The following is a 27,739-nucleotide window of genomic DNA, read 5'->3' on the forward strand; positions in this document are numbered from 1 at the left end:
ACACACACACACACACAAAAGCTAATGAGAACCGGGGGGGGGGGGGGATCTGAGTGATGCAGTATAGCAGTGGAAGGCAGAAGGGATGATAAGAGTTCAGTAACCCCTGGATTGTGACACCATCCACAGCACCTCTGGAAAAGGTTTTGGGTTGCCAATTGCACTGAGTGCCAAGGTTCAGAACCTCTTGTTCTGAGAGTGTGTTTTATGCTCTGACTGTTCTGCAGTGACCTCCCTTTCTCCTTAGGCCCCACAAGATTCTGGCTGTGGGCCTGGGTCATGAGAGAGTCTTCCCATGAGTCATCTCAATGTGCAAGCTGTTCTTTAAAAACTTAAGATTTTATGCTTTTTAGAAGCACTTTGGTCTCTCAGAAGCATGTTTCTGTCATGATGGAAGCAGCCCAAATGCCAGCCATTACTGAATCCACAACTTGGCTAATTGCCGTAACTGGGGTTGGAGAAGGGGAAATAACCTATGTATGCCATTGTACGTAGACTGCAATTCCACTGAAGGACCAAAAGAAAAGGACGTGGTATAGGGCAGAGAATTAAGTATCCTGAAAAATCTCTGCTTTCATTTTTTTTTTTTAAAAAAAAAGGAACCATGAGAGGTGTGAAGATAAGCTAAAAAGTCTGAAGGTACTGTCTGGTGAAATTATAGGCATCAGAAGGGTTGGTGATGAAGATTTCTAGTGGTTGGAGGTGGAACTTTTAAAAAAAATATATGTTTGATTTTTTTTTGTTAACTTTAACACAAAGTTGTATTCTGCAGTTGACCTCCTTTGCAATGTTTTATTTTGAAATCTTTTAAGATAATATTTTAGTTTTCTGTTAATAATGTTGCTTTGACTGTATATTTGACTTTCTTCACATTGTTTTATTGGTGTTTTATTGATGTTTTAATATGCTATAAACCGCTTTGAGAATTTTCTTAAAAATATGAAGCAGTATAGAAATGAAACAAATAATAATAATTTCAGCGATCCACATAGCTCTTCTCTCCTACACATAGAATAGGAGAACTGGAACAAATTCTACAAAAATGAGGAGATATTCTGGGGGGAAATTGCTTAATAAAACCACAAGTATTCAGAAAGCTCATAGTTTGTGGGTACATTTTATTGGTCCTCCATATTATCATTTAGTAGGCTTTTTCCTTTTAATAGCACCAAATCATTACAATACATGAAGATCATGCATAGCTCACAATTTCAAAGCCATTACTGGAAGCTTTCTGCAAATTAGTACAAATGCAAAAATATAGTTCAGGTTAAAAAGTAATTTGGTTTTAGTTATTGGAATGTCTTTTAGTTCCATTTTTTTTTTCAAAATAATAACAAAAGGCACCAGATTCCTGGCTTCCAACATGGTTTTCAAAACAAGGGGGACACATTTACACAAGAGGCACTTTGCATTAAATTATTTTACACAAAAGAGGCTGAATCCAGACTATGTTAGCTGCATTTAGACCCCATTGAGTTAAATGGGACTTAAGTCACGACTAGCTTGTCACATTGATCTCAATGTGCAACTAGCATAGCCTGATCCCAGCCCCATGACTTCCAACTGGCCGGCTTAATCTTTTCAAGAGCAGCCTGTACGTTAACATTGTATAAAACTAACATAAAATACTATCAATGAAAAACAGGCAGTTCCCTAGAAAGGAGTGGCAATACTATGAATGGGATCCGATATGGATTTCAACAGTAAGTGTTACTATATCATCATACTAATGATATGCACATTGCGTCTGATAGCAAGGATATCCATGAGAAACACAAAAAAAGGCTGCAGCTGTAAATGCCAATGGAAAGCTTAGCCATACAAAGCGGGAAGGAGGCACAAGGCAGGAGTTAAGATTCTGGCTTTCATATCGCCGTCAGTTAGTCATCTTCACCACCACAGAGCAGCAAAAGACCTTTTCTGTAATCACCAGATGTATCTTTCTACAAATCAAAAGACAGGGATCAAATGGCAATGAGTCAGTAATGATTCAGGGGAAAATTCTTGACAAATGACAGCTTTTCTACCGCAGGAAATCCATTTGTATGACTATCCATTCAGGAATGGTAAGCAAAAGTTCTCCAGAAAGCTATTTATTTTGTGCAACATATATATATATATAAATACAAAACGAGGGAACATCTGCCTTCCAATGGCAGACCAAAAAATCATAACCCTAAACATTGCAAGGAGGATTTAAACAACTTTGATATCCTTTAGCAAATGCAGGCAAAGGGGAAGGCTCTTTGTACACATCAATTCAACCAGAATACTTGTATTTAAGCCAATTAAGGGTGCAAATCATATGGCTGCGAGGAGGGAGTGCCAGCGGGCATACAGATGTCCCTGTTCATGGGTGAAGAGGAAGACTTGACTCCATGTGATCCTTCCTTGCCGCTGCAGAAACCTGCACCACCCTCTGCCTTACTGATTTTTGCCTTGCATTACAGATGCTGACATACTGACATCAGTAGAAGCAAGGGAGGATGCAGCAGATACATTGCGGCAAAGCTATGAATCTGAAGGAGCCATAGGTTTCACAGTCCCCTGACACTCTCCCCACACCCAAAATGGGGGGTGGGGACATAAATACACCAACATCAGGACTGGTGTATCTTCCCTTCCATTGGCAACAATAGGAGGGGGGAATCCTTTAAATGGGAGGGAGAAAGCCTGGAAATAAATGGGAAATGCTACTCTGTCTTCACTTCCATCCAGCCACCAGAAATCCAGCAAGGCATTGGACAAACTAGTTTGCCTGCCTTTAGTTTTCCCTCCTGACACGGGACTGGGAGGTTGCCCAGGAATGGGAGCCCGCATAAGCTAGCTGCCTACATGCCTCACGATGGCAGATTTCACATGTATTGGAAAGTGGACTTTTTTTCTATTTGCAAAATGTTAAAAGTTGTACAGCTAAAATACAAACCCGCAGCATTCCATTTTTAAAAAAGCCACATCAGTCAGTATTTCCCATTCAAAAAGAGAAAGAAATATACTAGTTTTACAAAGCAAGTCCTACCTGAATTGCATGGTACAAAGATTTTGCAAAGTTTCTTCTGAACGCCTGTCTGATGTCCAGCAGATCAATTTCACTCCTTGAAACTACGATCCTGATCAGGGTATCATCATCAGTGCCAGCCCCCTGGTAAAATCAAAAGGGAACCCATTTTAAACAACCCATTAAGAATGCAATCTACTTTCAGGTACCATTCCTTTCAGTTGGAGAGCATCGTGCAGATGCTTAATTTTTCCCACTGAAGTTAGTGAAACTAAAGGGCTTAACTTTGGCCACTAAGCAAATAGCTGCATCTGAGAATGTCACACAGAATACATATACAATAGAGATACTTGAAGAATGTATATAATACCTTGAGGATTAACAGTCCTCCTCCTTGCTGTTGAAGTTAGGAGATTTTAGCACAATTGCATGAAATAGAATCCTGAATTACTGCACTATATAAATGTGTTGAGCTCTCTATAGAGCATCCAGTGCTCAGCATAAAAAAAAAGTCAGGAAAAAGTCAACATTTTACCACCCTCATTTCGTTTCCGATTGGAAACTTGTCCTTTAAAAAGAAAGAAAGGTAAAATAAGTACTCACTTTCATTGCATAAAACAGTGATTCAGCAAGATATGCAGGAACACTACGGACACTTTTCACTGAAAGGGGAAAAAACAATCCAGTTCAGTTTGAAAACAGTGAAAAATAACTTTATCTGAACGGCATGGTGCTTCACACAGAAAAGGCACCTTCCAGTATTTCCATAACAGGGCATAACAGTGAGCTATGCTGCGATTCTGTGTACATCTAGCTGGGAGTAAAGCCCTCTGAACCCAATGGGATTCCCTACTGAGTAGATGTGCAGATTTGCCCTGCTATCTCCTTGCGCTGTTGTGGAGTCTAGAATTCAGAGCCCCGTGTTAAATAAAAAATAAAAAGCAAGCAAGAATCACGTCTGAATCAGATTACCAAGACGCCATTTTGTTTCTTTGATCAGCACATTGTGCTGCTTTCCCCCCAACAGCTTGCTTGCAGTTCTCATAAATAGTGCATTGCAACAAGGACTGCTCATTACCAACTGCCAGCAGAAGCTTCTCTAGTGGACCAGAAGTTTCACGGTCGATTGTCTCTTCAATTTGGAAGCCAGAGATAGTCATATATTTGTCAAAGACTGAAAGACACAAAAGGAATACATAGCAATTGTGTGTATTTTACATATTGCTTCCTTTCTGCTTTTCCAAACACACATAACAAACCCATCCAAACACAATCAACATTTGGGCAGAAGAGTTGAAGGAAGCCAGGATAGTAATGAATTCAAGTGTTCAGGAAAGTCACATGGACCATTCTACTTAAGACTGAAAGTAAGGAGTGTATTATCTATATCCCCACAATCTGCTAGCATGTCAAGGAGAAATGTTCTAAACCAGGTCAAGTTCGCCTTGGATCAGAACCAGGGCACCCCACACAGAAAACCAAGACCCGGTTTTTGTTGAAGCTTCCCCCCACCACCACTTGCACCCCCAGTATGATGATTAAGTAAAGGGACCCTTGACCATTAGGTCCAGTCGTGGACGACTCTGGGGTTGCGGCGCTCATTTCGCTTTATTGGCCGAGTATGATGATTGCAGTCCTTTAAAAAGAGAGCCCGAAATGTTCGTTCTCCTCACCCTTCCTTAAGTGAGTCACACTGCGAGTCCCCAGGATGGTGATGAACTTTTCTTCATCAGTTCCCCATTTCAGCTCACCAGCTCTAAACAGCTCCTGTTAAAATCAGAAGAAGAAAATAGAGTTAAGGTTTTCTCTCCCAAAAGCAAATGTACTTTACCATATTGTGAAGAAAACCACCAGAGGGGAAAAGCTTTAGCCACAAAGCCCTTAAATGTCTGAGGGGCAGCTTAGGCTTGGGACTTAAGACCAAAGAACCTAACTCCACTCTACTTAGGCACAGAGGTTTTGAACTATCCCTTATAGAACTACATTTGCCACATTCATTCTTCTGGAATGATACCTTATCACAGTAATAGATCAAGGTTTTTTGGGGGGGTCCCTTGGACAAGATACCTCAATGCCCCCTTTCACCCTTTCCCCACTCTTAGTTTCATTACTTATATATTTGTCACCCTGGGCTCCTTCAGGAGGAACGATGGGATCTAAATCAAAATAACAACAACAACAGCGTGCTTCGTAATGAAATTGCCTCCTCTTTTAATAAATGCCTTTGGGCTGTTTTTAAGGTATACAATCAATCTGTGTTTAAGTACAATCATTCCAAGGACTGCTATTTGTGAAAGGGGGTAAATTGTGGCCAGTCACATATTATCCATTTGACACCCTTTCTTGAAATATGAATGATTCATACATTAAAATGTCAGTGGCTTCCCATGTGATCTAGCAAGAAACCATAAATGATGCTTAATTTAAGGATCTTTCCGAGACAAGATGCCTTGGCAGTTGCTGGAACTTCACTACTTGGGTTATAAATGTATAAATATCATGAAGCAGGAAGGCTGCATGCAATCATCTAGCCCAACCGCTTCTATAAAGCAGACCTATCTGCTAACAAATCCCCAGGATCCAGAGTTTCTTGTGGCACAAGCAGTTAACTGTTTAAATAAGGTGTGTCACACTGCTAAAGGGAGTAACTGTTTTGCATACTGCAAAGTTGAAGTATTTGAACATGCTTAATGCTTCACCATCACATTATTCAAGTGATACTGGATTTGTGTCATGGCAAAAGCAGACTTGTGTCAATCTTGCTACTCAAACAACCAACAGTCCCAAAAGGCAATGTCCATATATTATTTTGGAGAACCTCATTAAATGCTCCATTCACTATGGCTTTTCCACAATCTTTTTGCATGCTCTATAGAACAGGGGCCAGCAACCTTTCTCAGCTGTGGGCTGGTCCACCATCCCTCAGACCATGTTGTGGGCCAGACTATATTTTTTGGGGGGTGTGAATGAATTCCTATGCCCCACAAATAACCCAGAGATGCATTTTAAATAAAAGGACACATTCTATTCATGTAAAAACATGCTGATTCCCGGACCCTCCGCAGGCTGGATTGAGAAGGCGATTGGACCGCATCCGGCCCCCGGGCCTTAGGTTGCCGGCCCCTGCTATAGAACATAGGAAGCAGCCATATATAACTGGTCAGGCCACTGGTTCATCTGGCTCAGCACTGTCAACACTGACTGGCAGCAGCTCTCAACAGTTTCAGGCAAGTGTGTTTCTGGAGATGTAAGGAAATGAACTTTTGGCATGCAAAGCAGGTGCTTTACCAGCTATGGCCTTCCACTTGTCTACCAGGGTGTCTATCCTAGCCATAGGCCTAGACCTTGGAAGGTCACCAGGTCCCATTTTGTAGCTGGCAAAACACAGTGCAACACTAGGGTGGAGGTGTGTGCTCACTCTCTCATTTAAGAGGAATATTTCTTGCAAAGACACACTGTAGTAGTAGCACTAGTGTGGTTTCCCAGCTAGAAATACAGTAGTGGGATATCACTGGTCAAGTACAAGCAGTACTTAATTTTTAAAAATCAACTCCACATCACATTTTAAAAAATACTCTCAAGGGAGGTTGAAATACTACTGAATTTTAATTTTAATTTTTTAAGAAAGGTACCAGAATGGAGGATACTTTGGGAACCATGAAAACCTGCCCTGGGAGGAACCTCCTCTTAGCAAGAAAAAAAATTTAAAATGGAAAGCGATAACATTTGATGAACTTGTCCTGTGATGAAGCAGCTAAGATTACTATAATTAACTTCCCAGCCAGTCTGCTCTAAAATACAGTGTGACCTAAGCGATTACTTTGTTGCTACCACTCCTTTTTCCTGTTTGTAAACCAACTCAGAGCTTACACACACACACAGAGAGAGAACCATGGAAAATGTTATTCATCTGCTTCCCAAAAAGAATCCCATCAAAGTAATTTTACATGAATGGTTTTAGCACTCACTCCACCCTCTTATGAGTCACCCAAGATCTGAATTAACACATATACTATGACACACAAGCGGGACTTGCAGCACGTTGCAAAATGGAACCCCATTCTCTTCCCTCTTGCTTTTCCATTTCGAATCACGGGATAGTCAGCCTTCTACAGCCATTGAACATGCTCAGTTCTTGTTGGGGTGTTGGTGGGTCCCATCTCCTTCCCACTTATCTTTTTTAATGTTAAGAGTGGTGCAGTTGGGTTGGTTGCTGGAGCAGATTTTGAGGTGTGTGCAGGGGGAGAAGAGGAGACAGAAGTCCAATTGCATCTGTGGACCCTACTGGTGCAGCACTGGATACAACCCTATGACCTTGTTGCACGTCAGAATGAAGGATGGCCAATCGCTAACCCAGGATAGCTGTGCAGCAGCGTAGATTAGTGCCAGGCTCAGCATGTTCCTACTGAATGACCCAAGGCCAGATGGGATGCTGCAAAATGCTCCCTCTAGCAGGCCAGTCAAGGCTCAACCAAACATTTTCCAGAGAGAATCATCAGCTTAGGTTTGAAGAGTTTGGGGCCTCATCAAAAGAGGAAGGTGAACCTGCACCCCCTTCTTTTTTATTGTTTGGAATGGGCAGACCTATTAATGTTCTGGAGCCTCTATCAGGCTGCTGGCGGTTTTCCCAGAATGGAAAGAAATTGATGGCCACCGCACCCAAAAAAGTGAGGTTCACTCTTTTTGGGTTGCAGCTATTTCTTTCCCTAAAGGCACCTCAGAATGGATCATTCTGAAAAAAAATGAAAATGGTGGCTGCAAGCTTAACAGAGGCTCAGTAAGTTGCATCAAAACACTCCAGGAATTCTCACTTGCAAAAATATTCAAAATGTATGCCTTCTACAGGCTGAGAACAGGGCTCTGAAATGCAGGGGCCCTTTGGGACCAGCTCCAAACAGTGCTTCCTTTATTTGCCAAGTTTGTACAATGCAGTGACTGCAGAATGTAAGATGAAAACAAGGGAAATAAAAATAATTTGTAAGGCCTGTATTCTCAATGCACGCACAACTGAATGGGCTGCAGATCTATATTTCCATGCTGGAATTGCACCCTCAAAGTGAACTTCTACTTGCATGTATTTTTAGGGTGCTTTTTCAAAAACGCTTGGGGGAAAGGACAAGTAGAGAGTCTTACCTGAGCATCTTTCTCAACCAGCGCTTCATTCACTTGGCTATCGGGGTCTCTATTGGCCTAAATGAGATAAAAGGGGGGAGGAATAGAATGGGTTCATGAATATAATGAGATGAATATACTTAGGTATAAAAATTCTGCACTGTCGAAAAAGGTTTAGATATGGCAAAGAGAAACACAAGAAGCTGCCGTATACCGAGTCAGACCAATGGTTCAATCAGTATTGTCTACACTGACTGGTAGCAGCTCTCCATAGTTTCAGACAGGACGTTTCTCCAAGTTCTACCTGGAGATGGCAGGAATTGAACCTGGGATGCATGTAAGACAGATGCTCTACGGTTGAGCTATGGTCCTTCCCAAAGAGTTTTTTGCAGCCACTTCAGCCTTCTTTGGTAGGCACTGTGCATGGGCTACACATGTCCTATGTGATTCACTGTCTCCAGTATGCAGATAGACAGAGCCAAGCTGTGCATGGGCACCATGTTGCATTTGAGCTATGGATACTAAACAAACAGGCCAAGACCAAAGGGAAAGTCTGTTGGAAAGTACCCTTACTGTCAATGTTGTTGAGAGGATGGCACATTTGGACAAGAGACACCCATCCTGCAATAGTAACCTTTTCTACAGTACTACTAAAACTGGCATAGGGGTTCCAAGGAGCAGGTACGAAGGAGGAAAGGAAGGGGGAAAGTCACTTTTTTTAAAAAAAAGGTAAGTGGAAAGGGTGAAGATGGTCTAGGAAATTGGGACAGGACCTCAGAACTTACAACATTCATGCTCTTTGATTCATGTTTTCCTTCCACCCAGTGTTCTATGGGACACAGACTATTAGGGGGAAATGTCTGAACTATACCCTTAAAGAAGCAAGCACCCACGTATAAACAGGCTTGGGGGAGATGAATCCCACCCCCCACAAAACATATACTGGAGCCATAATGCAGAGATTCCACTTTAAACAAAGCAACCCTTGCCTTGAATTTCCTGCTTAAGCCATCTACTGTAGATGCTTACCTGAAGAAGAACTACCAGCATCCTCTGATAGAAACCAGAAGTGTCTGAAGTTACATGATCTTCTAAGTCAGCTTCATATTCTGCCAAAAAAAAAAGGGAACACACCCATCACTGTACAAAATGTGAGCTACTCTATGTTGATGTCATATATATGTATATAAAACAACTAGAATGGCAATTCTCCCAAGTATGTTTTTTATGAATGAAAACATATATTACATACATTACGTTCCTCGCAAAAATGTGTGTATCTGCACTAAATTGCACCAGGGCCTTCTTTTTTAAAGAAGTTGCACTGATGTGGAAATGTAGTGAATTGAAGACTGGAAAAATGAGAAACTTAAACAGACATTGACACAGTCGCCCGACACATGGGTCACTTCCATGCATTCAGCTATTCATGCACAACTGCCCCTTCACAGACAACCACACTGGACATGTGGATGTGGTAGGGGCAAGGCCATTGGTCTCCTTCCTCTTCATGCAAGAGATCTATGTGAAGGTAAGGTGTGGACTGGGCTTCTGATATTCTTCTACCCTCCCTCCATGCAAACAGTTTCCCACCCCTGAGATCAGACATGCTCACTGATACTACAAGTCACACAGCTACCCAAAGCTAACCATCAGCAGATTCCTCCTCTATAGTAGAGCTACCAGAGAGCCTATCTGAAAAGAGAAACTGCAGCACAAAAACAACAGTGTGAATTGGTTGCCTCACTCTATTATGCTTTGTGATATTTTCCTCCCCCTTAAAAAAGCAATCCCATCCAATTGACTGTAACTTATAAACAATGCTGAAAAGAGCAGCCTTAATAGAACTTTGAACCAGGAAATAAATACTTTATCTACAATCAATGGTTCAGAATAAGCCTTTTCAAATCACTAAGTGGTACAGAATTCCCTCTTTCACATGTTGTTAGAATCCTGTTCGTTGACTGAATTAAATTCTAAAGAAAATGTCGAAGGAAGAAATTCAATTATGTAGTGCAAAGCACAAGAACGTGCACCCAAAACAAGGCATTTGAAGCTTTTACAAGCCTTATCTCTCCAAATACTGAAGTTGCATTCTGTATATTTTCCACATTCCTTATTCTATTATTTCATGCACAGACAAAAGCTCCTGCAAGTACAATAGCGTTTCAAAACACAGAAAAAGCACTGCTTTTACCTTCCTGATAAACTTGTTTTATATTCCGGATTTCAGCTGGTGTTCTGGATGCAAGAATTTCAGTAAGGACTTTTTCATCGGTCCCTGCCCCCTGTAATTAATGGATTTGGTTGATGAAATAATGTAAGTTATTTTTGTTCAATATATTTTTGTTAATCTCATGGGGATGTTCATTTTCTACAGATTTTTTTTTTAAAAGCAAAACACACCTCAAACATTTAATTACTTAAAATGCATCTGAAATAAATTCATAATGCTCAAGACGACAAAGTTCTGCTTCCTGAATGCCACGTCAATAAGGCTACATGAAGACCCAGAAATAGAATTTGCACTGACTCACACAGGAAACGTGGCAGAGTTAAGAGCTGAAATAAGGATTCCTACAACACAGTCCTTTTAATAAAACTAAAAGAAAATCCTAATGGGCCTGCCAAGTGGGATGGTTTTCGCCTCACCAAAGAACAGAATGACCAGCATATCTTATCAGTAGTACTGCCAGATGACAGATGTCCAGCTGTGGAACGGAGACAATGAGGTCATGGTATTTCTCTGCATGTGTACAGGAAAGTGTGTGCTTGAATCTGCCTCCTATTTCCTCCAATACAACCGTTCTCCACCAGCAAAGTTTATAACAGAAGCAAATAAGAGGAGCTAAGAGCCATTAGTGGTTACTTTTATAACAGCTGTTGTTGCCTAATAAATACAAAGAGCAAATAAGCATGCCTGCTAATGGGATCAAGATTGCTTTTTAAAAGTTTCATTATAAATGAATGTATTTATTCAGCATTCAAGACAGAAATGATCCACTTTGGGGGATAAACCAAGAGAGGAGAACGCCCAACTCACAGATCAGATGTGGCTTGCAGCCAAATTTGCTCCAGCCCTCAGGTCCCCTCCTGATCACTAGTTGTTACAAACTTTTATTATTATTATTTTAAAAAAATGGAAGTCTATGAAGAAAACAAAAGGCCAAACTTCAGCTTAGTTCATAACGCAATTCCAATTCTTAACAAGAATGAAATATATGCCTCTTGTTTCCTGGGAAAATAGGTGGGTGGAGAGGAGTTGGTGGGATCTCCTTCCCTGAGACCACGTTATTTCACTGCAATGCCTTTCTGCACCGGGGGGCGGGCAGCAAGCTGGAGTCTGAATCAAGAGAAGGGGGCAGTGGTCAATGGGAATCTGTACCAGCCAGGAGGCAAGAGGCAGAGGCACGAAAAGCTTCAAAGCTGGAGAGTGGAGCATAGGATGGGTAGAAAGAAGAGGCAGAAGAGGCAGGTCAGGCAAGTGAAAGGCCAGGTGCTTTCTCACCCGGTCATGCACCACTTGTGGGGATGATTAGGGAGGCAGGAGAGGATATATTATTTAATAATATCCTTCCAAACTTGCGCTAGCAAGTTCCATATTCTAGCAGAGTTCCAAACATCCTCCTTTTTAGATTACGCAGCGATCAGCTTGCTGCTGACTCATCTGAGTCTTACTATTAAAGATTCCTTCCTGGTAAAATCCCTTGCCTTTCCCTCTTAAAAGAATAAACAAAAGAATCTGATTAACATTATTATAAAAATAGTTTACTCACAGATTCATTCTGGTTCCCAGACATATCCCTGAAGGCAGGCTTATGTTACAGCACAGTGGTACCTCTGGATGCAAACGGGATCCGTTCCGTCCCATTCACATCCTGAGTAGAATGCAACCCACGACTGCACATCTGCACATGCATGTCATTTTGAGCGTCTGCGCATGCACGAGTGGCGAGACCCGGAAGTAACGTGTTCCGTTACTTCCAGATCACCACGGAGTGTAACTTGAAAATGTTCAACCTGAAGCATATTTAACCCAAGGTATGACTGTACCTAGAACTATTCCATAAAGAAGTTAGTCCCAAGTGACTGCGGGTAAGCAGTCCCTTCTCCAAACACATAGCAACATCCAAAATGGAGAACACACACACTGATCATAACATGGAGGCCGTGTGCTCCTCCATGCTAGTACAACAGACCACACCCTCTTCAAGTCACATGTCCACTGTAGGAATGTTCTACTTGACTGCGGTTTTACATCCCACACCACTGTCCCCCAGAACCAGGAGAGAATACAAAAGGGAGGAATGGAGGAAGCTTCCACGCAGACACAGTCTCTGGCTACATGCATGAAACCCATCAGTGGAAGGTACATAAACCGGTGGAACAGAGGTGGTCCCCTGTTGCTGCAACTGCTCCATAGACCAGGGAATAGCTGCCTAGCTGTTAGATTGGTATTGCATAGATACTCAGAGCTGTAAAAGCGACTGTGTGTGTTATCTTTGACAATAAATATTTAACTATCAGCCGTGTGCATTCCTTTGGCTAGGAAGTGACCTTGACAGTGCCCAGGACTCTAAATAGTTCTAGAGTTGCATTGCTAATGCAATTACTTAATTGCTACTTTGTATAGATGTATCTTTCGTCTAATATCTATGGTCACATTACAACTCTACAAGATAATACTTTGAAAGCCAATATTTTAAACTACCTTATCACTACAAGCCCAGATTTGCTCTGCAAACATCTGGCTGAATTTATGGATGATAAATCATTTTGATTCACTTCACTCCCCTCTTTTCAGAGCTTACTACTCAGCATGTATTTGCAACACTTGTGAACAAAGTAATTCTTTATTCTGAACACATAGGGATGCTTCAAAATCAAGGGCCAATTCATGCCATCTGTTCGATGAGTTAGATGTCAGTTGCACTAATTTGTGCAGAAGTTGCCATGTAGCAAAGAGGTCATGTATTTTCTTTCCACCACTGTCAGTATAAAATCTGTATTTTATTTTTATTTACTTCCTATATTTTGGGAGTGTCAAACAACGTAAAGTGGCCTATAATAAAAATGTAAACCACAAAATATACAAACCACAAAATCCAAGACAGCCCAAAACCGGCAACAGGGGATAAAATCAATATAGCATACTCACAACAGACATTTTACAATCTTAAAACTTTGATAAATACATATAATTACTAAAATATTGCTTTAAGATTAGAGAATTTAAAAACCTAGGGAAAGAAGAACAGTCGCCAAATGGTACCAAGAAGACCACAGTGTAGGTACCAGGAAAGGGTCTCTGGTGAGTTTATTCTATAATCAGGGTGCCACCACTGAAAAGACCCTCTCCCTAGTAGTCACACTGTATTTGGACCTCAGATAAAGATAGTCTGGGCAGGTATATGTGGGTAACCTAACCCCAAGTTGTTTAGGGCTTTAAAAGTTAGACCCGGCACTTTGACTTGGGGCAAGAAATAGACTGCAAGCCAGTCCAGTGGCAAAGATGCTCCCCTATTTCTATCCTGTAGCATTCATAGGGCTACCACTCAACTTTCAGTGGCAGACCAAAGTCTGAAAATCTGGGGCATTTGCAATGGAGAAACAGTGGGGGAAAGAAGGTGCTTAATCCTTTCCCTGCTTTTGTCCCCCGGAACCTTCTCCCACCAGATGCTTTTTAATAATTTAGAAAACCATTTCACTTTTGTCCAAATGTAGGACTGAAAGAGTGGCTTGCACCCACTATATAATACACTAAAATGAAATACAAAATGCACCAAAACAAACAAAAAACTGAACAGCAACTGGGGCAGGGAGGGAAGAAATCAATGCTCAGTGAACATCATAATAAATAAACTCAATCAGCACTGTCTTCAATTGCTATCTGAACACACAGGAAAAGGCCCTGCCAAGTCCTTGTAGGAAGTGAAACTCAAAGTGTGGGCCCAGTACTAAGGCCTGGCCATGGGTCAGTGGAGGAAAGTGTAACAAGGCCTCTTCTGCAACATGCAGACAGGTTCATGAATGAAACGTCCCTTTGGAAATCTAGGTAAACCACTGCTTTTCAGCCAGCCAGGCTCCAAACGTGTGCTTGTCACCATTTGCAGGTGCCCTGCAGAGGTGTGGACTTTCAGTGTGGGTTCTAGTACCCAAAATGTCATTCCAGCCTCTGAGGCAGGAGGGTAAAACATCAGAAAAGTTGTAAGGCTCATGGAGAATTATCAATGGCTGCTTTCATCAGGCTTAAAAAAAACCACAAACCTCCGACAAACGTCTACACATTCTACATAATATAACCAAGCTGGCTTGAGTAACAAGTCTTTTAATCATTAACCATTCCATCCCTGTTCCCCCTTCTGTCAGCTTAATGATTATTACTTTTATCTCTTAAAATTAATATGAGATTCATTTACTCAGCCACCCCAGTATGTCAACTTTCCAGTTGCCTTCCCCCTCAAATTCCTAGCTGGGAAATCAAAATCAATATTTGGCTAGAATACTCTGCTCAGAGTGGATAAGGAACTGGAAACAGTTTATATAGTTGAATAACTGTACTAGTAAGTAACTGTATCTTGGAGGGCTTGTCTCTGCTAAACGTTCTTGATCTAACCAGACATTTGCACATAATATCTAAAGATTATTTTGTTTCCCAGCCTAAGCCCTGTGCTGAAATTGGAAAGGTGCTTACAAAAGGTGCTGAGAGAAATTGCCAAATGTGAGCAGTTTTACAGAATGGTTATCTGTCTTACATGGAAAGGCCAACAAAAATGGCAAGGGGCCTGCCTTATGAGGAAAACCTACAACTAGGGTTTTTTTAGAGTAGAAAGTGGGACAGCAAAGGAAGAGACATAATAAGAGGCGTACAGGATTATGCATGGTGTGAAGAAAGTGAGGGAATTTTATTTCCTCTCACTGACTCCATCCAATGAAATTGATGAGAAGGTAATTCGGGGCAGACAACAGGTAATTATGGAATTTGCCATCGTAAGATATAGCGGTGGCCAGTTGCTATTAAATCACAATGAATCGCTAGGCCCAGAGGGAGGATGCCTCTTAATACCTCTTGGTGGAAGCAACATGGGAGCAAGTTGTTGTCTTTGTGTCCCATTAATGGGCTTTGCATCGGAACCTGGTTGGCTACTTTGTGAATCAAAATGCAGTGTTTATCAGGCAGAACTCTTGTGAACTTTCTTTGCTGGTTCCCCCATCCCTAAGAATAGCATTGTATACAATGTATTTAATCACAAACTAGAACCATTACTGGCCATTAAAAACTTCCACTGGAAGCAGAACAATGGGGTTCGCTCATAAATTTTACATAGAGGGCCACTTTAAAAGGAAAGACACCTTGCGATTGTGAAATTCGAGCATTCAGCATGCATGGCTTTTTTGCACACACTCTTACGGACCAGACATTGTTTGCACTTCTTCCACAAGACAAAAGACCATTGAAAACTCAAGTGGTTGAGATGTTTCTGGAATTACTCAGGTGGATCAGAAAATAAATGAGATCATTAAAATGAAAGCAATCACCATAAATAATCAAGCAGAACAATCATCATCATAATGATAGGAAGACATAATGATAGGAGATACATTCCTAAAGAAAAAGAAAAAGTCATCAATATTTTCATTTTGTGCCACTCATTTTACCTTAATGGCATGCTTCAGTGCATGGGCGTCAAAAAGCCGTGCAGGTCTCATCAGAGCAACCATCAGTCTCTCAAATTTGCCTGTAAGCTCCGATTTTAAGTCATCAACCAGGTCCTAATTGACAGAATGAAGAATGCCTAATTAATAAGAAATGCCTGACGAATGAGAAATGCAGTTTAAAATTAACCCGTCAGCCATAAAAACTGGAACATCACTAGGATGAATGAAAAGTTCATGAAGGGTGCGTACCGTATTTTTCCATGTATACGAAGCCCCCTATTTTGGGGGACTCAAAATTAAGAAAATGGGGGGAGATTGCCCCCATGTATAAGACTATCCCTCCCTTTTTTAACATTATTTTTTAGTTTTAAAAAAAACCTAGTCTTGTACACAGAAAAGTATGGTATTTATTTGGGGTTGGATGCATGGAGTAATAGAAAATTTGCAACCAGTAGACCTGAAGTATTATTCATCACTAAATCCATATTACACAGACAAGTGCACACAAATCAACTCCCAACCCAAAGTAGCCTCCTTACCCTGCCAAACAACGTTTTAAATTCCACCGCAATTTCCTGGCGTTGCTTGTTGCTTCTGCTCGTTAGAATCTGCACAATTGGCTCTTCATCCGTTCCTTAAATTATGCAAATTAAAAACAGAGTGATTGATTGCAATGATGAACATAAATATTTTGTAGATGAATATGTCAAGCATTGAAAATAGGCTACAGTACACATGAATATTCACTTTCTAGAAATTCTGTGTTGCCGGAAGAAAGTTATATAAATATCTCTCTGCTTCACTATACAATCTCCAATCCAAACATATTTTAACATGCATTATTGGTATGGCATGGCTATACCAGATGTCTGCCCATGAAAGTACCTGGTCTATGAGGGAGATTTCCATGAACTCCAATTACCTTTTTTTCAAGCACTGCTTGCAACTAATTAGTTCTCCAACCTCCTGCTTCAACGCCATTAAAAGAAAAAGGGGAAATTGCCTCTCCCAAGGTAACCCCAGCCAATCAAGAACCACTACGTGTTAGGCAACCAATTAGATTTAGTGATACAACAACACTGCATCTGAGTGGGAGCAGGAAGTATCACTCTAATTCTGATCAGGCTTCCCAATGATGCCAAATAGCCAATCAAATTTGTCTATGCTTTGACATCATGAAGCCAAATCAATGCTTCCAGCTCACACTTTAATCAATCAGTGATGCCCTTATTTTAGAAAAAAATAATTAACATTTCTGGAGAAATGTAACTTTTTTAAAACAGGACTTCCACTGTTCAGGGGAAAAAATGAATAAACAGTTACTTTTACTGGAACACATTGTTAATGATTGCTTTTCTAGGTATGTCATATCCTGCTTTTGCAAACATCAGTGAATGACTGCTATGTCAAGGGATGAAGCAGGAATCTGAACATGTTGATTAACTGATAATGGTCCACCTAGTCTGTAAAACAATTAATGCCTTACCCAAGCCTTTCATTGCCTTTCGAAGGACCTCAGCATCAGCTCTGGCATCAAAGCCAGGGAAATCCTTCACGGTGCCTTTTGTATACTAGAAAGAAACACGACATTACATTAAGGCATTGCAGTTTGGGCAATATTACGATAATTCCAAAAGCAGGAGGGGAATCCTTAATCATCGAATGATTATTAATTAATCATTAATCATTAACACAATATCTAAAAGACATGAACCATAAGAATCCAACAAGTTTGACTCAATGTTATGATGCACAAACACATTTGAAAAATAAAATATTTAAAATACAAAACTTTCCAACACAAAAATAAGATAAAATCCTCCAGTCAGATAATTAAGGGCTGGACAAAAAGCTAGTTAGTTGCACTTCCCAAACATCTAATGCAAATCCCTGAAGAAGGCATCCAAATATAGAAGGCAAAATAAAATGTGTGTGGGTTTTTTAAACAAACAAACAAAGTTTCACGAAAGCGCATCGTTTTCTTGAAGAGAATTCATATGCCCCTAAATTCAGGGGTAGCTAACATGGTGTCCTCTACAGATGTTGTTGGACTCAAACTCCCATCAGCCCAAGCCACAATGGCCAAAAGTCTAGGATTATAGGTGTCCAAGATGGCTACTAGGTGTCCCAGTCTTCATAAACAAGACTCCTCATACAACCCTTCTCTTCAGGGACTGGGCAAGTGTTCTTGGGAAAGTTTGTGCTTTGGAATCACAATGGTTGAGCCTTCCTATTGTAACTTAATCAATTACTGGTGTTTGGGCAAATGGGTACACAGCTTTTTGAATTTATTTACAAGGTTAAATCCAGTTCATCACCTCCTGACCGAAATCTGCAGGTTCTGTGCATGGATTTGCCTTGTGCACCAGTGGTACACACCTGAGAAGAGAAGACTCAGTGGTCACACGATGTTGGGACACCAGAATACATGTCAATTCCATTCAAAATAATGTGAATGGGTTCCTTACTGATCTCTTGTCAGAACTGACAACAAAGATAAATGGACAACTTTAGAAGTTTCAAGGATAATCCAGGCCACCACCTCATGGAATTTCTTTAAGATGCAGAGTAAACAGGAAGGGGAAACAAAGATTTGTGGTACACTAATGTGTTTGCTTGCAAATGGTCACCACATGAAGAACTCCCTCATGCCTTCACAACCTCAGATACTCACCTGAATCTATTCTAGATGTCAACCTATGGTAATAAAACAGTTGTGTGAAGGGCCATTTCATTTTTTCGTCTGTTCCTTTCCTCCAAATAACCCTCGGTTTTACAGTCTACAGTACTGATATTGTAACAGTATGTGCAAGTTTCACAATATGGCAGTAAGTATCTTCTTATTTTTACTTGTTGGGTTATATTAAGCTAGCATTGTTCTCTGACTCCAGCAAGGAAACTCAACTCTTTATTCGTCAGTTTCAATTAATCTGCTCTATTGTTAGAAAACTTGGAAAAGGGATCTAGTTCAGAGGGCAACCATCAGTCAAAGGCAAAGACAGAGGACAAAACAGAATTGGCATCTGAACAGCAGCTGTAATTTATCTGGCAGCAGCTGTGTGTGTTATTCAAAGCCAAAGCGGAATCATTATATCCCAGTAGGATAGCTGCCATGCTACACTACATTAAAAAAAAAGAAAGAATCTAGGCAAAGTTAATACAACAGGCAACATAACAACATGTCAGACATAACACATTTTATTCAATTTATTCTGGACTAGAAAAGACCCCAAAAGACTAGTACACACTATTTTTCTGCCCCTAAATTCAGAATGTTTATCTCCACACCCACTGGCATACTCCTGCCCAAACTTACAATCAATACAAATAAATACTATTGTTCAGACTTCTATGTTTCTGCTCATTGTGGCAAGGGTGCCAGTGTCCTCTAGCAAATGACTAGGCCCACCACCACCATCTTTGTAGTGGAAGATTTAAGACAGGATTATTCCAGCAGTTGTGCGGTGACTCTGCTCCCTCCCAGCTCCAAGGCTGGAAGGCCAAGGGCTGTTTGACTGCTTGAGGGGAGCTGTCCAGCACCCCTGCCTTCCAACTGTTCTAACAACCCCTTTCCCTGCAGGCAAGACAACCAGAGCCCTTCTTGGACACCTGGAAGCAAGGCCCCAAAGCATCTTCCTTACAAAGGGTCAAGCTTACAAGCTCCTTGCCTGCCTGTCTGAAACAACTGGCTAGTAAGGCATTTCCTTAGCAAAGAGGAAATTTGTGACCTCCATTTTTCATATCAAGGCCAATAACTGCAGGCCCCTGTTATTCTTATTATAAACTGCTTACAAATGATTCTTAGCTTTAAAATATGAATCAATAAATAAAATTTGGGTTTAAAGGAGCGTTTGGATAAGAAGACTGATGCATGTATACTGTCTATTGAAATCAGTTTAAAATAACCTTTTGATTAGAGTATGAACTGGTGTGGAGGAAGGTTTTAAAAAAGTAATCTGAAAGTGTCTCAAGACTAGGAGATCAGCAAGGATTATTTTTTCATCTTGGCATTAAATACATATGAGGGGGAAAGATACTGCAGCCAAATTAAGGAGGTACTTGCTTTTTTTCAGTATGGCTGAATTAATTCCCCAGTTCAGCTAAGTTTTCTGTTGTTTCTGTTAGGGTTACAACACTTACACTACAATTAAGAGAACGTGCTGAGAACAGGCTGTTTGCAATGCCGTGTGCAGTTAGGAAGAAAGAGTTACACAGAGTTGGCATAAGTGTTCATTTCCAGATCTTATCATAACATGTGTGGGCAAATGCCAGCAGAATGCTTATGATGGAGAGAAATACCACAGAAGGGTTGGGGAGGAGCATGCAGTACACAGAAGACTCAACCCTGCATGCAGAGTTTTGCAATGAGCTTCCGTTCACACACAAGCAATCCTAGTTAAACAGCTCAGATGATTGGAAGCCCTCCTCTTGCAAGTATATGCATGTTTAACCACTGTAATGCTAGCATTCCAACTAAAGACAGTGACATTCATTGTGAAGGTAACTTACTAGGATTTTGCTGTGGCAGAACCCAGGCGGAAAACTACCAGCCTGCCCATTAATTCATTAGCCAGGACAGCTGCCAGTATTGAACTATGTAAACAACGCTATCTGGGTGGTGGGGGGGAGGCTACAGTCTGCAAACATACGTGTGCTCTGAAAACAGGAGAGTTAGCAGAAGGTGAATGGGAGAGAAGACAAGCTAAGCAGTGATGTAAGGGGAGAGAAAGATCAGCCAAGGTATGTTTGAACAGCTTCCCAAGGCCTGTGGGCTGCTTTAGTTTAAAAACAATAGGAGTTATGGAAACCTGCCAGTTTGAGTGGAAGTTCAACAGAGGAAAGACTGTTTAACTCTTCCCTCTCCTGCCATTTTCCCACTAAAAATATCCTTTATAAATGAGAAAACTTTGTAATTCTCTCCCACTCCGTGGGAAGAAAAATCAACAACGGGAGTAGACAACAACGGGATGGGAAAGGGTTAAGCAATCTCTCCTTCCACCACTCCTTCACACCAGATTGCAGCTACTTCTCCTTTTTAAAAAAACATTGCAAGGCTGTCTGTTGCATAACCATCCACTTTTGGTCCTTAGCTACACCATCGATTCCTAAGCACTTACTTTTAAGAACATCACCCATGCCTATTCATTTGTTTGCTACACCACTATTAAAATCCAATCCATGTTCTCCTTTGATAATTGATCCAAGAGAACAACTATATTCTTCTTGGGTCCCTCCAAACCAGCAGCTTGTTGCGGAATCGCACCATCTGTTTTCAGATAGTGGAAAAGAGACAACAGGACTCACACTGGATTCGAAGGCCTTTCTTCTTCACTGTTCCTTTTTGCAATCCTATGCTTGCACCTCATAGCAAAGCTCCATGCTTTTGTGAAACTGACTTGGAAAGAGGTCTCTTCCTGGCTCTCTTCCATTAGAACACTTGCGGGTGGGTGAGCAGCCAATTTATTTTGGCCAATTTGTGCCATTGCACCTGCATCCCCGACCCATTTATTATTGCTAATTTTATTGGCAGAAGCTAGCACTGAGTATTTAAAAGTCTGTATTAATGTGTCCCATACCATTCTTCTTCTCCCCCCCCCCCCCCGCCCCACTTCCCACAGTCAACAAAATGCTTCAAAAACCTTTAAAATGCTGCAGGACGAGAAATAGAAGCAGGATGGGAAATGACCAAGCATGGCCTGGACAGCAACAAACCTATAATGTTTCAAGTCTGCGCTGCTCTGAAAAATTGTTTTATGTATATATAGGTATAGGTAAAGGACCCCTGTACAGTTAAGTCCAGTCAAAGGCAACTATGGGATTGTGGCACTCGTCTCACTTTTAGGCCAAGGGAGTTGGTGTTTGTCCACAGACAGCTTTCCGGGTTACGGTATGTGGCCAGCATGACTAAACTGCTTCTGGTGCAACAGAACATTGTGACAGGAACCAGAGCACATGGAAACGCCATTTACCTTCCCACTGCAGTGGTACCTATTTATATACTAGCACTGGTGTGCTTTCGAACTGCTAGGTTGGCAGGAGCTGGAACTGAGCAACAGGAGCTCATTCCATCACAGAGATTTGAACCACCGACCGTCTGCCGGCAAGCCCAAGAGACTCAGTGGTTTAGACCACAGCGCCACCCATGCTAACAGGAAAACCCTTCTGAGTGTGATCACAATATGAATGAGCCTGCTTTGTGTCTCCACGGATGTGTGCTCTAGGGGCCAATTCCTATAGGATACATACATTGCAGTGCAACATACATGCAGATCATGTCTGTTATGAAAGATAGATGAATGAATCAATCATTTTTCTTTTTATAAAGGAGTATGAGCACCAACCAGAAAAGAACCAAACCCTTGCCTATGGTTTTTAAAAAGCTAAATTAATGGATGTGCCCCACCCTTTCCAGCTGATGCAATATGCATATATTTTACAATATACTTTCCCTGAATATAAATAGATTCATAACAAACCATGGACGTGTGGCAAGGGCTGTTCAGGTTTTAAGCCATTTGAGTGACCCTTTTTTTTCCTCCCAAATGTGTGTTCTTGAGTAGGAAGACACTCTGTACATGAGTAGAGGCCCTTCGTACAAAATTATTTTTAAAAACCCAGAAAAAGTAGCAATGTTGGTTTAAGGACTGCCCAATTAAACATACCTAAAAACAGTACACACATATTTTATACTGCATATTCTCCAAATGTACACATATTGCAATCAACTCAATTAATGTCCTGGGCTTCCTTTCCTAGTATCTTGGGACAACATCCAAACATGTAACAGTTGTGCACTGCTACTATAGAAACAGCTTTGTTAGAAAAGATAAACTACTCCAATTACAAAGGACGTGGGTAATCATTGCAGCAAGGTGGTTATTCTAGACATTAGGTGACGGTACTGTGATATAACATTACAACTGTTAGTCAACCCAGGCTACAGCAGAGCAAGACTAGGCAAATACTAAGTGCCAGTAGCTTCTGTAATTTACTCTTTAGCATGCCTTCCATAAGACTAATAAATTATCTTACTTCACTTGTAGTTAGCTCCTGCTTGTTCATTCCTCATAAGCCAGATTTGTCCATGCTGCTTTGAATGTTATCACAGTGCCAGACTAGATATGATGTGGAAGGTATTTGAACAGACTTATTTCCCAGGCTTCAAGAATCAGACTAACTGCAGAAAAACTAGCTGTTCTGAGCCCCTTATTATTTACTTCATTTACATCATGCATCTTCCCATTAAATAATCAAGCGGTTTCTCTGTCTCATCTATCTTCTCAAAGATAAAACTGTGAGCTTCATGGAATTCAGAAAATGGAATGTTTGTATGAGCTGAGCCGGGTACTTCACATTATTTTGCCTCTTACTCCCTCTTCAGAAATTATCACACACACGTTCTAATGAATGCATGGAGAGGCCCACAAATGCTGTTCCTGGCTCCGATATCTCCAACTCATACCTTCCTGTGTTGAGTAAACCTACGCATATCTGGCAGAAAACGCTTAGGCTCCCCATGAAATTCAGGAAGCACAGACAGTTGGGGTTCCCTGGTCATGTGAAAAAGCCTATGCACCCAACATATGAAGGTCTGGGAACAGAGCAAGGATGCTCAATGTGTATGCAGCCCTGCTTCCTCCTGGATTGTAACCCCATGTCAATGTATTTTTCTCAGATGTTTTGTTCAGACTGCAGACACACAGTGTTGATTCTCATGTTTATGAATGGCAACCAACTTCTGGTTAAACCAGTATTTCCAAACTGAGGGCCATATAACCCCCCTGGCCCCCCCCCCCAGGATATTAAAAGTGAAAATGTATAAATGGGGGGGCACAGCACTAGGCTAGGGGCCACAGAGGGAAGTGAGAAATGGTGAAAATAATTTTATTTTATTTTTTAATCCTGATTGGCTGGCTATCCCGCTTGGCCAATCACAAGCAGGTAAGAGGGTGGCCCACCAGGGCCTAATGCTCCTTTTTGCCATGTGCGTTTTCTTGGAGCAGTCCTGTTTTGTTTTCAGTGGGAGAGGGCGATAGCTGAGGCTCCTGTTTTGACCACTAGAGCCTGCGATCCAGAACCCCCAGGTGTCCCCCCCAGGTGCAGTGGTGGGGTGGCAATGAGAAAATGAGTAGGGCTGGGCGAGCCGGAACTGCTTGTTGCTGCTGCCAGTGCTGGGCCCAGTGGCAGCCTGGGCCTGATTCTGCAAGGCGCAGGGTTCAATCCACCCCAGCACCTAGTGGATCAGGACCTTTGGATGTTGCAGAGGGGTGCGGGGCCTGCCAGCAGCATCAGCCCAGCTTTCTAAGCAGAGGTTGGATAGCCATCTGTCATGGATGCCTTAGCTGAGTTTCCTACATTGCAGGGGGTTGCACTAGAAAGATGTCACTTCCAGCTCCATTCTATGGTGTGTGTTTTTTCTGTTTCAACAATATTTCATTATGTTCCCATCATTTTTTTGCAATTGTATTTTGTATAAATTATAAAAATTATAAATAAAACATGTTCTATTTACAAACAAAACATTCAAATAGCTACCTTTCTGCCAGAGGGATGGGGGGGGCATGGACATAGCCAGAATTTCTGTTAGGGGGGCAGACTTTTGTGGGGGGGAGCAGAACCTCAGATTTGTATTGATTTTTACTTATTGATGGGGCAGCTGGCCCCCGCCCCCCTTGGCTACGCCCATGAGGGGGGCACAGGAAGGAAACAATGTTGGGAGGCGCCCACGTAGGAAAAAGGTTGAGAAACACTGGATTAAACACTTTGAGCAAAAGCACCATATCACATAAAGCCTTCAGGACAACATCTTACAACAGAGTCATTTTGCACAATCCCCTCAAAGTTACTGAGTGATAGCAAAGCAGCTGGACCCACTAGTGCCAGTGGGAGCTGTGTGACAAACATGGGGGCCTGTTCCAACCAGGAATGAGGCCGGGGCAAAAGCTTAAAGGCCTCTCCCACTGTGCCATGCTCCCAATCTATTTATGAAAGAAAATCATTTACCTACAACCAAGTTGCATTACAACTGCCACATATAGAGTGGCCCATTGTTCCCAGAGATTCCTCTTTTGAGTTTTCCAAGCTTTCTTAAGAGTCAAACTACACCTGATAGGGGAGTTCCTTAACTGGAATCCAAACATCTTATGTTACAGACAGCAGCCCCAGTGCGAGGAAGTTCGATTTGCACAGGACCTGTGGAGCCTCTGCACCACACTGATTTCTCAACTCAGTGTCATTCCCCAAAGCTGCTATTGCAATACAGAAAAATAAAGTTGCACATTTAAACTACAGTATTAACCTCATAAGTTTCTTCCTCTCTGGTCAATAGCAGCTCAGAGATGGGGCAATTTGGGCTAGCACTATGACACTGGGGCAAATGGCTGTTTTTTGTAAACTTATAAAATATCTGTAGTCACATGTGTTTAGTCCTTCAGCTGTCATTCCTGGACACTTCAAAAGTAAAGTCTTGTGATGATACTGAAAAGTCTTCATATACATTCAGGAAAAAATTAACTTTAAGGTTTATAAAGAAAAAAGTCATTCAGAGAGATAGAAAATGAATGTAATGCAAAAGAAGTCTGGCCACAAGGAGTAAGTAATAGAAAACAGAGGGAGGAGGAAAGTGGAATTTGGAATCTTTCTCTCTGCCTGGCTTCTTGCTTCTTAACCACTAAAAATAGGCAACGCCCACTCACAGCACAAAACTACAGTGCAGGAAACTTGGCTAAAAGAATGGAAAATGGGGGAAAGTCTGACGTGGATTTCACATGATTAGGCTGAACTCGCGTTGCTACGGATTCTGCCTCTCTATAAAACTCTTGCATAGACTGACTCAGACGGAATTCAGCACTGAGCAGTATGAAAGTTAAGGGCAGAAGTGAAAGTCCCTTTTATCTGTAGGGCAGACTTCCCCACCCACCAGAAAACACTCCTCTTCAGTAAGGCAGGGGCTAAGAAAAATGATGGGGAAACAGACTGTCAAGGTCATAGAATTATAGAATCTCTGAGTTGGAAGGGTCTCAGATGGTCATCTAGTCCAACCCCCTGCAATGCAGGAATCTCAGCCAAAGCATCCATGACAGATGGCCATCCAACTTCTGTTTAAAAACCTCCAAGGAAGGAGAGTCCACCACGTCTTGTGGGAGTCTGTTCCACTGCTGAACAGCTCTTACTATCAGAAAGTTTTTCTGAATGTTTAGTTGGAATCTCCGTTCTTGTAACTTGAAGCCACTGGTTCAAGTCCTACCCTCCAGAGCAGGAGAAAACAAGCATGTTCCCTGTTCCATGTGACAGCCCTTCAGATATTTGAAGATGGCTATCATATCATCTCCTCTTTTCCAGGATAATCATACCCAGCTCCTTCAAGCGCTCCTCCTAAGGCTTAGTTTCCAGACACTTGATCATCTTGGCTGCCCTCCTCTGCACACGTTCCAGCTTGTCAACATCCTTCTTAAATTGTGGTGCCCAGAATTGGATACATTATTCCAAGCGTGGTCTGACTAAGGCAGAATAGAGTGCTACTACAGGTATTACTTCCCATGAACTGGGCACTATAATTCTGTTGATGCAGCCTAGGATTGCATTAGCTTTTTTTGCTGCTGTATCACACTGTGGACTCATGTTAAGCCTGTGGTCCACCAAGACCCCTGGATCCTTTTCACATGTACTGCCAGGTGCCAACTTCCAAGTAATTAACAGAGGAAGGAAAACTTTGTTATGTCTCTGCCATAGCAGCATCGTTTTAAAGGCAACAGCCACCATGACCGTTCCTTTGCAGAGCTTACTTTGTGAGTTTTAGTGAGACCTTCCCTCAACCTAACCTACCTCACTGGGTTGTAATAAAGAGGGAGGGCGGTTAGAGACCCTGCACATCGCCCTGAGCTCTTCAGAGACAGACTGGGAGAAGGAACCCATACAGATAAATGAGTGCCCTGCAAGATGGCGCCAAGGCTGCTTCCCTGCCCACCCACTTCGTTAATTTAATAAAACACATTTTAATAAGGAGAAAGAGAAGGAAGCCGGGTATGACTCACCTTTGCCATTGTTTCGGGAATCGATCCGGCGAAGAAGAGACGCTGCAAGAGAAGACGAGCAGAAAGTATCAGGTTGTGCTCTGTAAACTCTGGAAAGGGCGCAGGAAACGCGGGGGCGCAGAAAGGCGGAGCGGAGGGTTCCCTGCCAGCGCCCAGAAGTTCCGATGTCGTAATCGTCACGTCGGGAGCCAACGCCCAACCCGGCAAACGTGTCCCCACGTCCCCCCTTCCCTTCAGCAGGCGCACGGAACTATCACAGACAGAGAATGCCTTCCCTCCTGCAACGATGTTTACGCATTACTTATATACCGCAGGGCTTTATTTTATGTTTATTAGAGCACTGCAAGAGCCTTCACTACACTTCTCCATGAAGTGCCATTACCCCTCTCCACTCCACAACTCCTGGCCCACACGCCCGCGGAACTCACCGAAACTCGGCCGACGGGGAGCAGCGAAGCGCACGGCAGCGATTACGCGCACAGAGTGGAGGCGCCGAGGGAAGCGCTGCGGTTCTCGCTGCTTGCCACGCCCTGCGCTCCGATTCTCCCTGGCGGCCAAGCGTCGTGGCTCTTCCTGCCTGTAGCCACACCCATCCCCTCTCCGTTAATAGCGCTAGTCCAGAGAGAGGCTGGCTTTCCATTCGAGTCCCCGGCGGATGCTTCCTCCCGCCCCGTCTCAAATAATCGCCAATAGACTGAGGGTGAATTTTGAGACGTTTCAATAGGCAACGATGGATGACAAACAATATGGGTGATTCAAATAAAGTACAGTGAATGTTTAGTATGCAGAAAATTTTCGACGGTCTGTATTCATTGCCACTGCCTAGGCTGCTAACTTGAAACGAAGGGTGGGGTCGCTATGAAATTGAGGGTATTTATTTATTGTTATGAATCTCATTTTACGCGGGTGGCAAGGTGATTTATAACAATTACAA

General features: G+C 42.0%; 1 protein-coding gene across 2 annotated transcripts; it reads right to left on the reverse strand.

The window, feature by feature from the left end:
• Positions 1-1,101: 1,101 nt before the first annotated feature.
• On the reverse strand, positions 1,102-27,436 carry ANXA5 (annexin A5). Of its 2 annotated transcripts, XM_083457541.1 has the most exons (13): positions 27,234-27,436; positions 26,806-26,847; positions 17,259-17,343; positions 16,312-16,406; positions 15,773-15,886; positions 10,311-10,401; positions 9,143-9,222; positions 8,135-8,191; positions 4,675-4,768; positions 4,080-4,175; positions 3,605-3,663; positions 3,023-3,145; positions 1,102-1,946 (listed from the first exon to the last, which is right to left on the reverse strand). In XM_083457541.1, the coding sequence occupies exons 2-13, from the start codon at positions 26,812-26,814 to the stop codon at positions 1,884-1,886; spliced, it is 966 nt and encodes a 321-aa protein (XP_083313667.1). In that variant the 5' UTR covers positions 26,815-26,847; positions 27,234-27,436; the 3' UTR covers positions 1,102-1,883. The 2 variants fall into 2 exon arrangements, with proteins under 2 accessions (XP_083313667.1, XP_083313668.1); XM_083457542.1 differs by lacking the exon at positions 27,234-27,436 and having other exon boundaries at positions 26,806-27,078.
• Positions 27,437-27,739: the final 303 nt, after the last annotated feature.

Source organism: Podarcis tiliguerta, assembly GCF_965153285.1.
Source record: "Podarcis tiliguerta genome assembly, chromosome: 9".
Classification (NCBI taxonomy): Eukaryota; Metazoa; Chordata; class Lepidosauria; order Squamata; family Lacertidae; genus Podarcis; species Podarcis tiliguerta.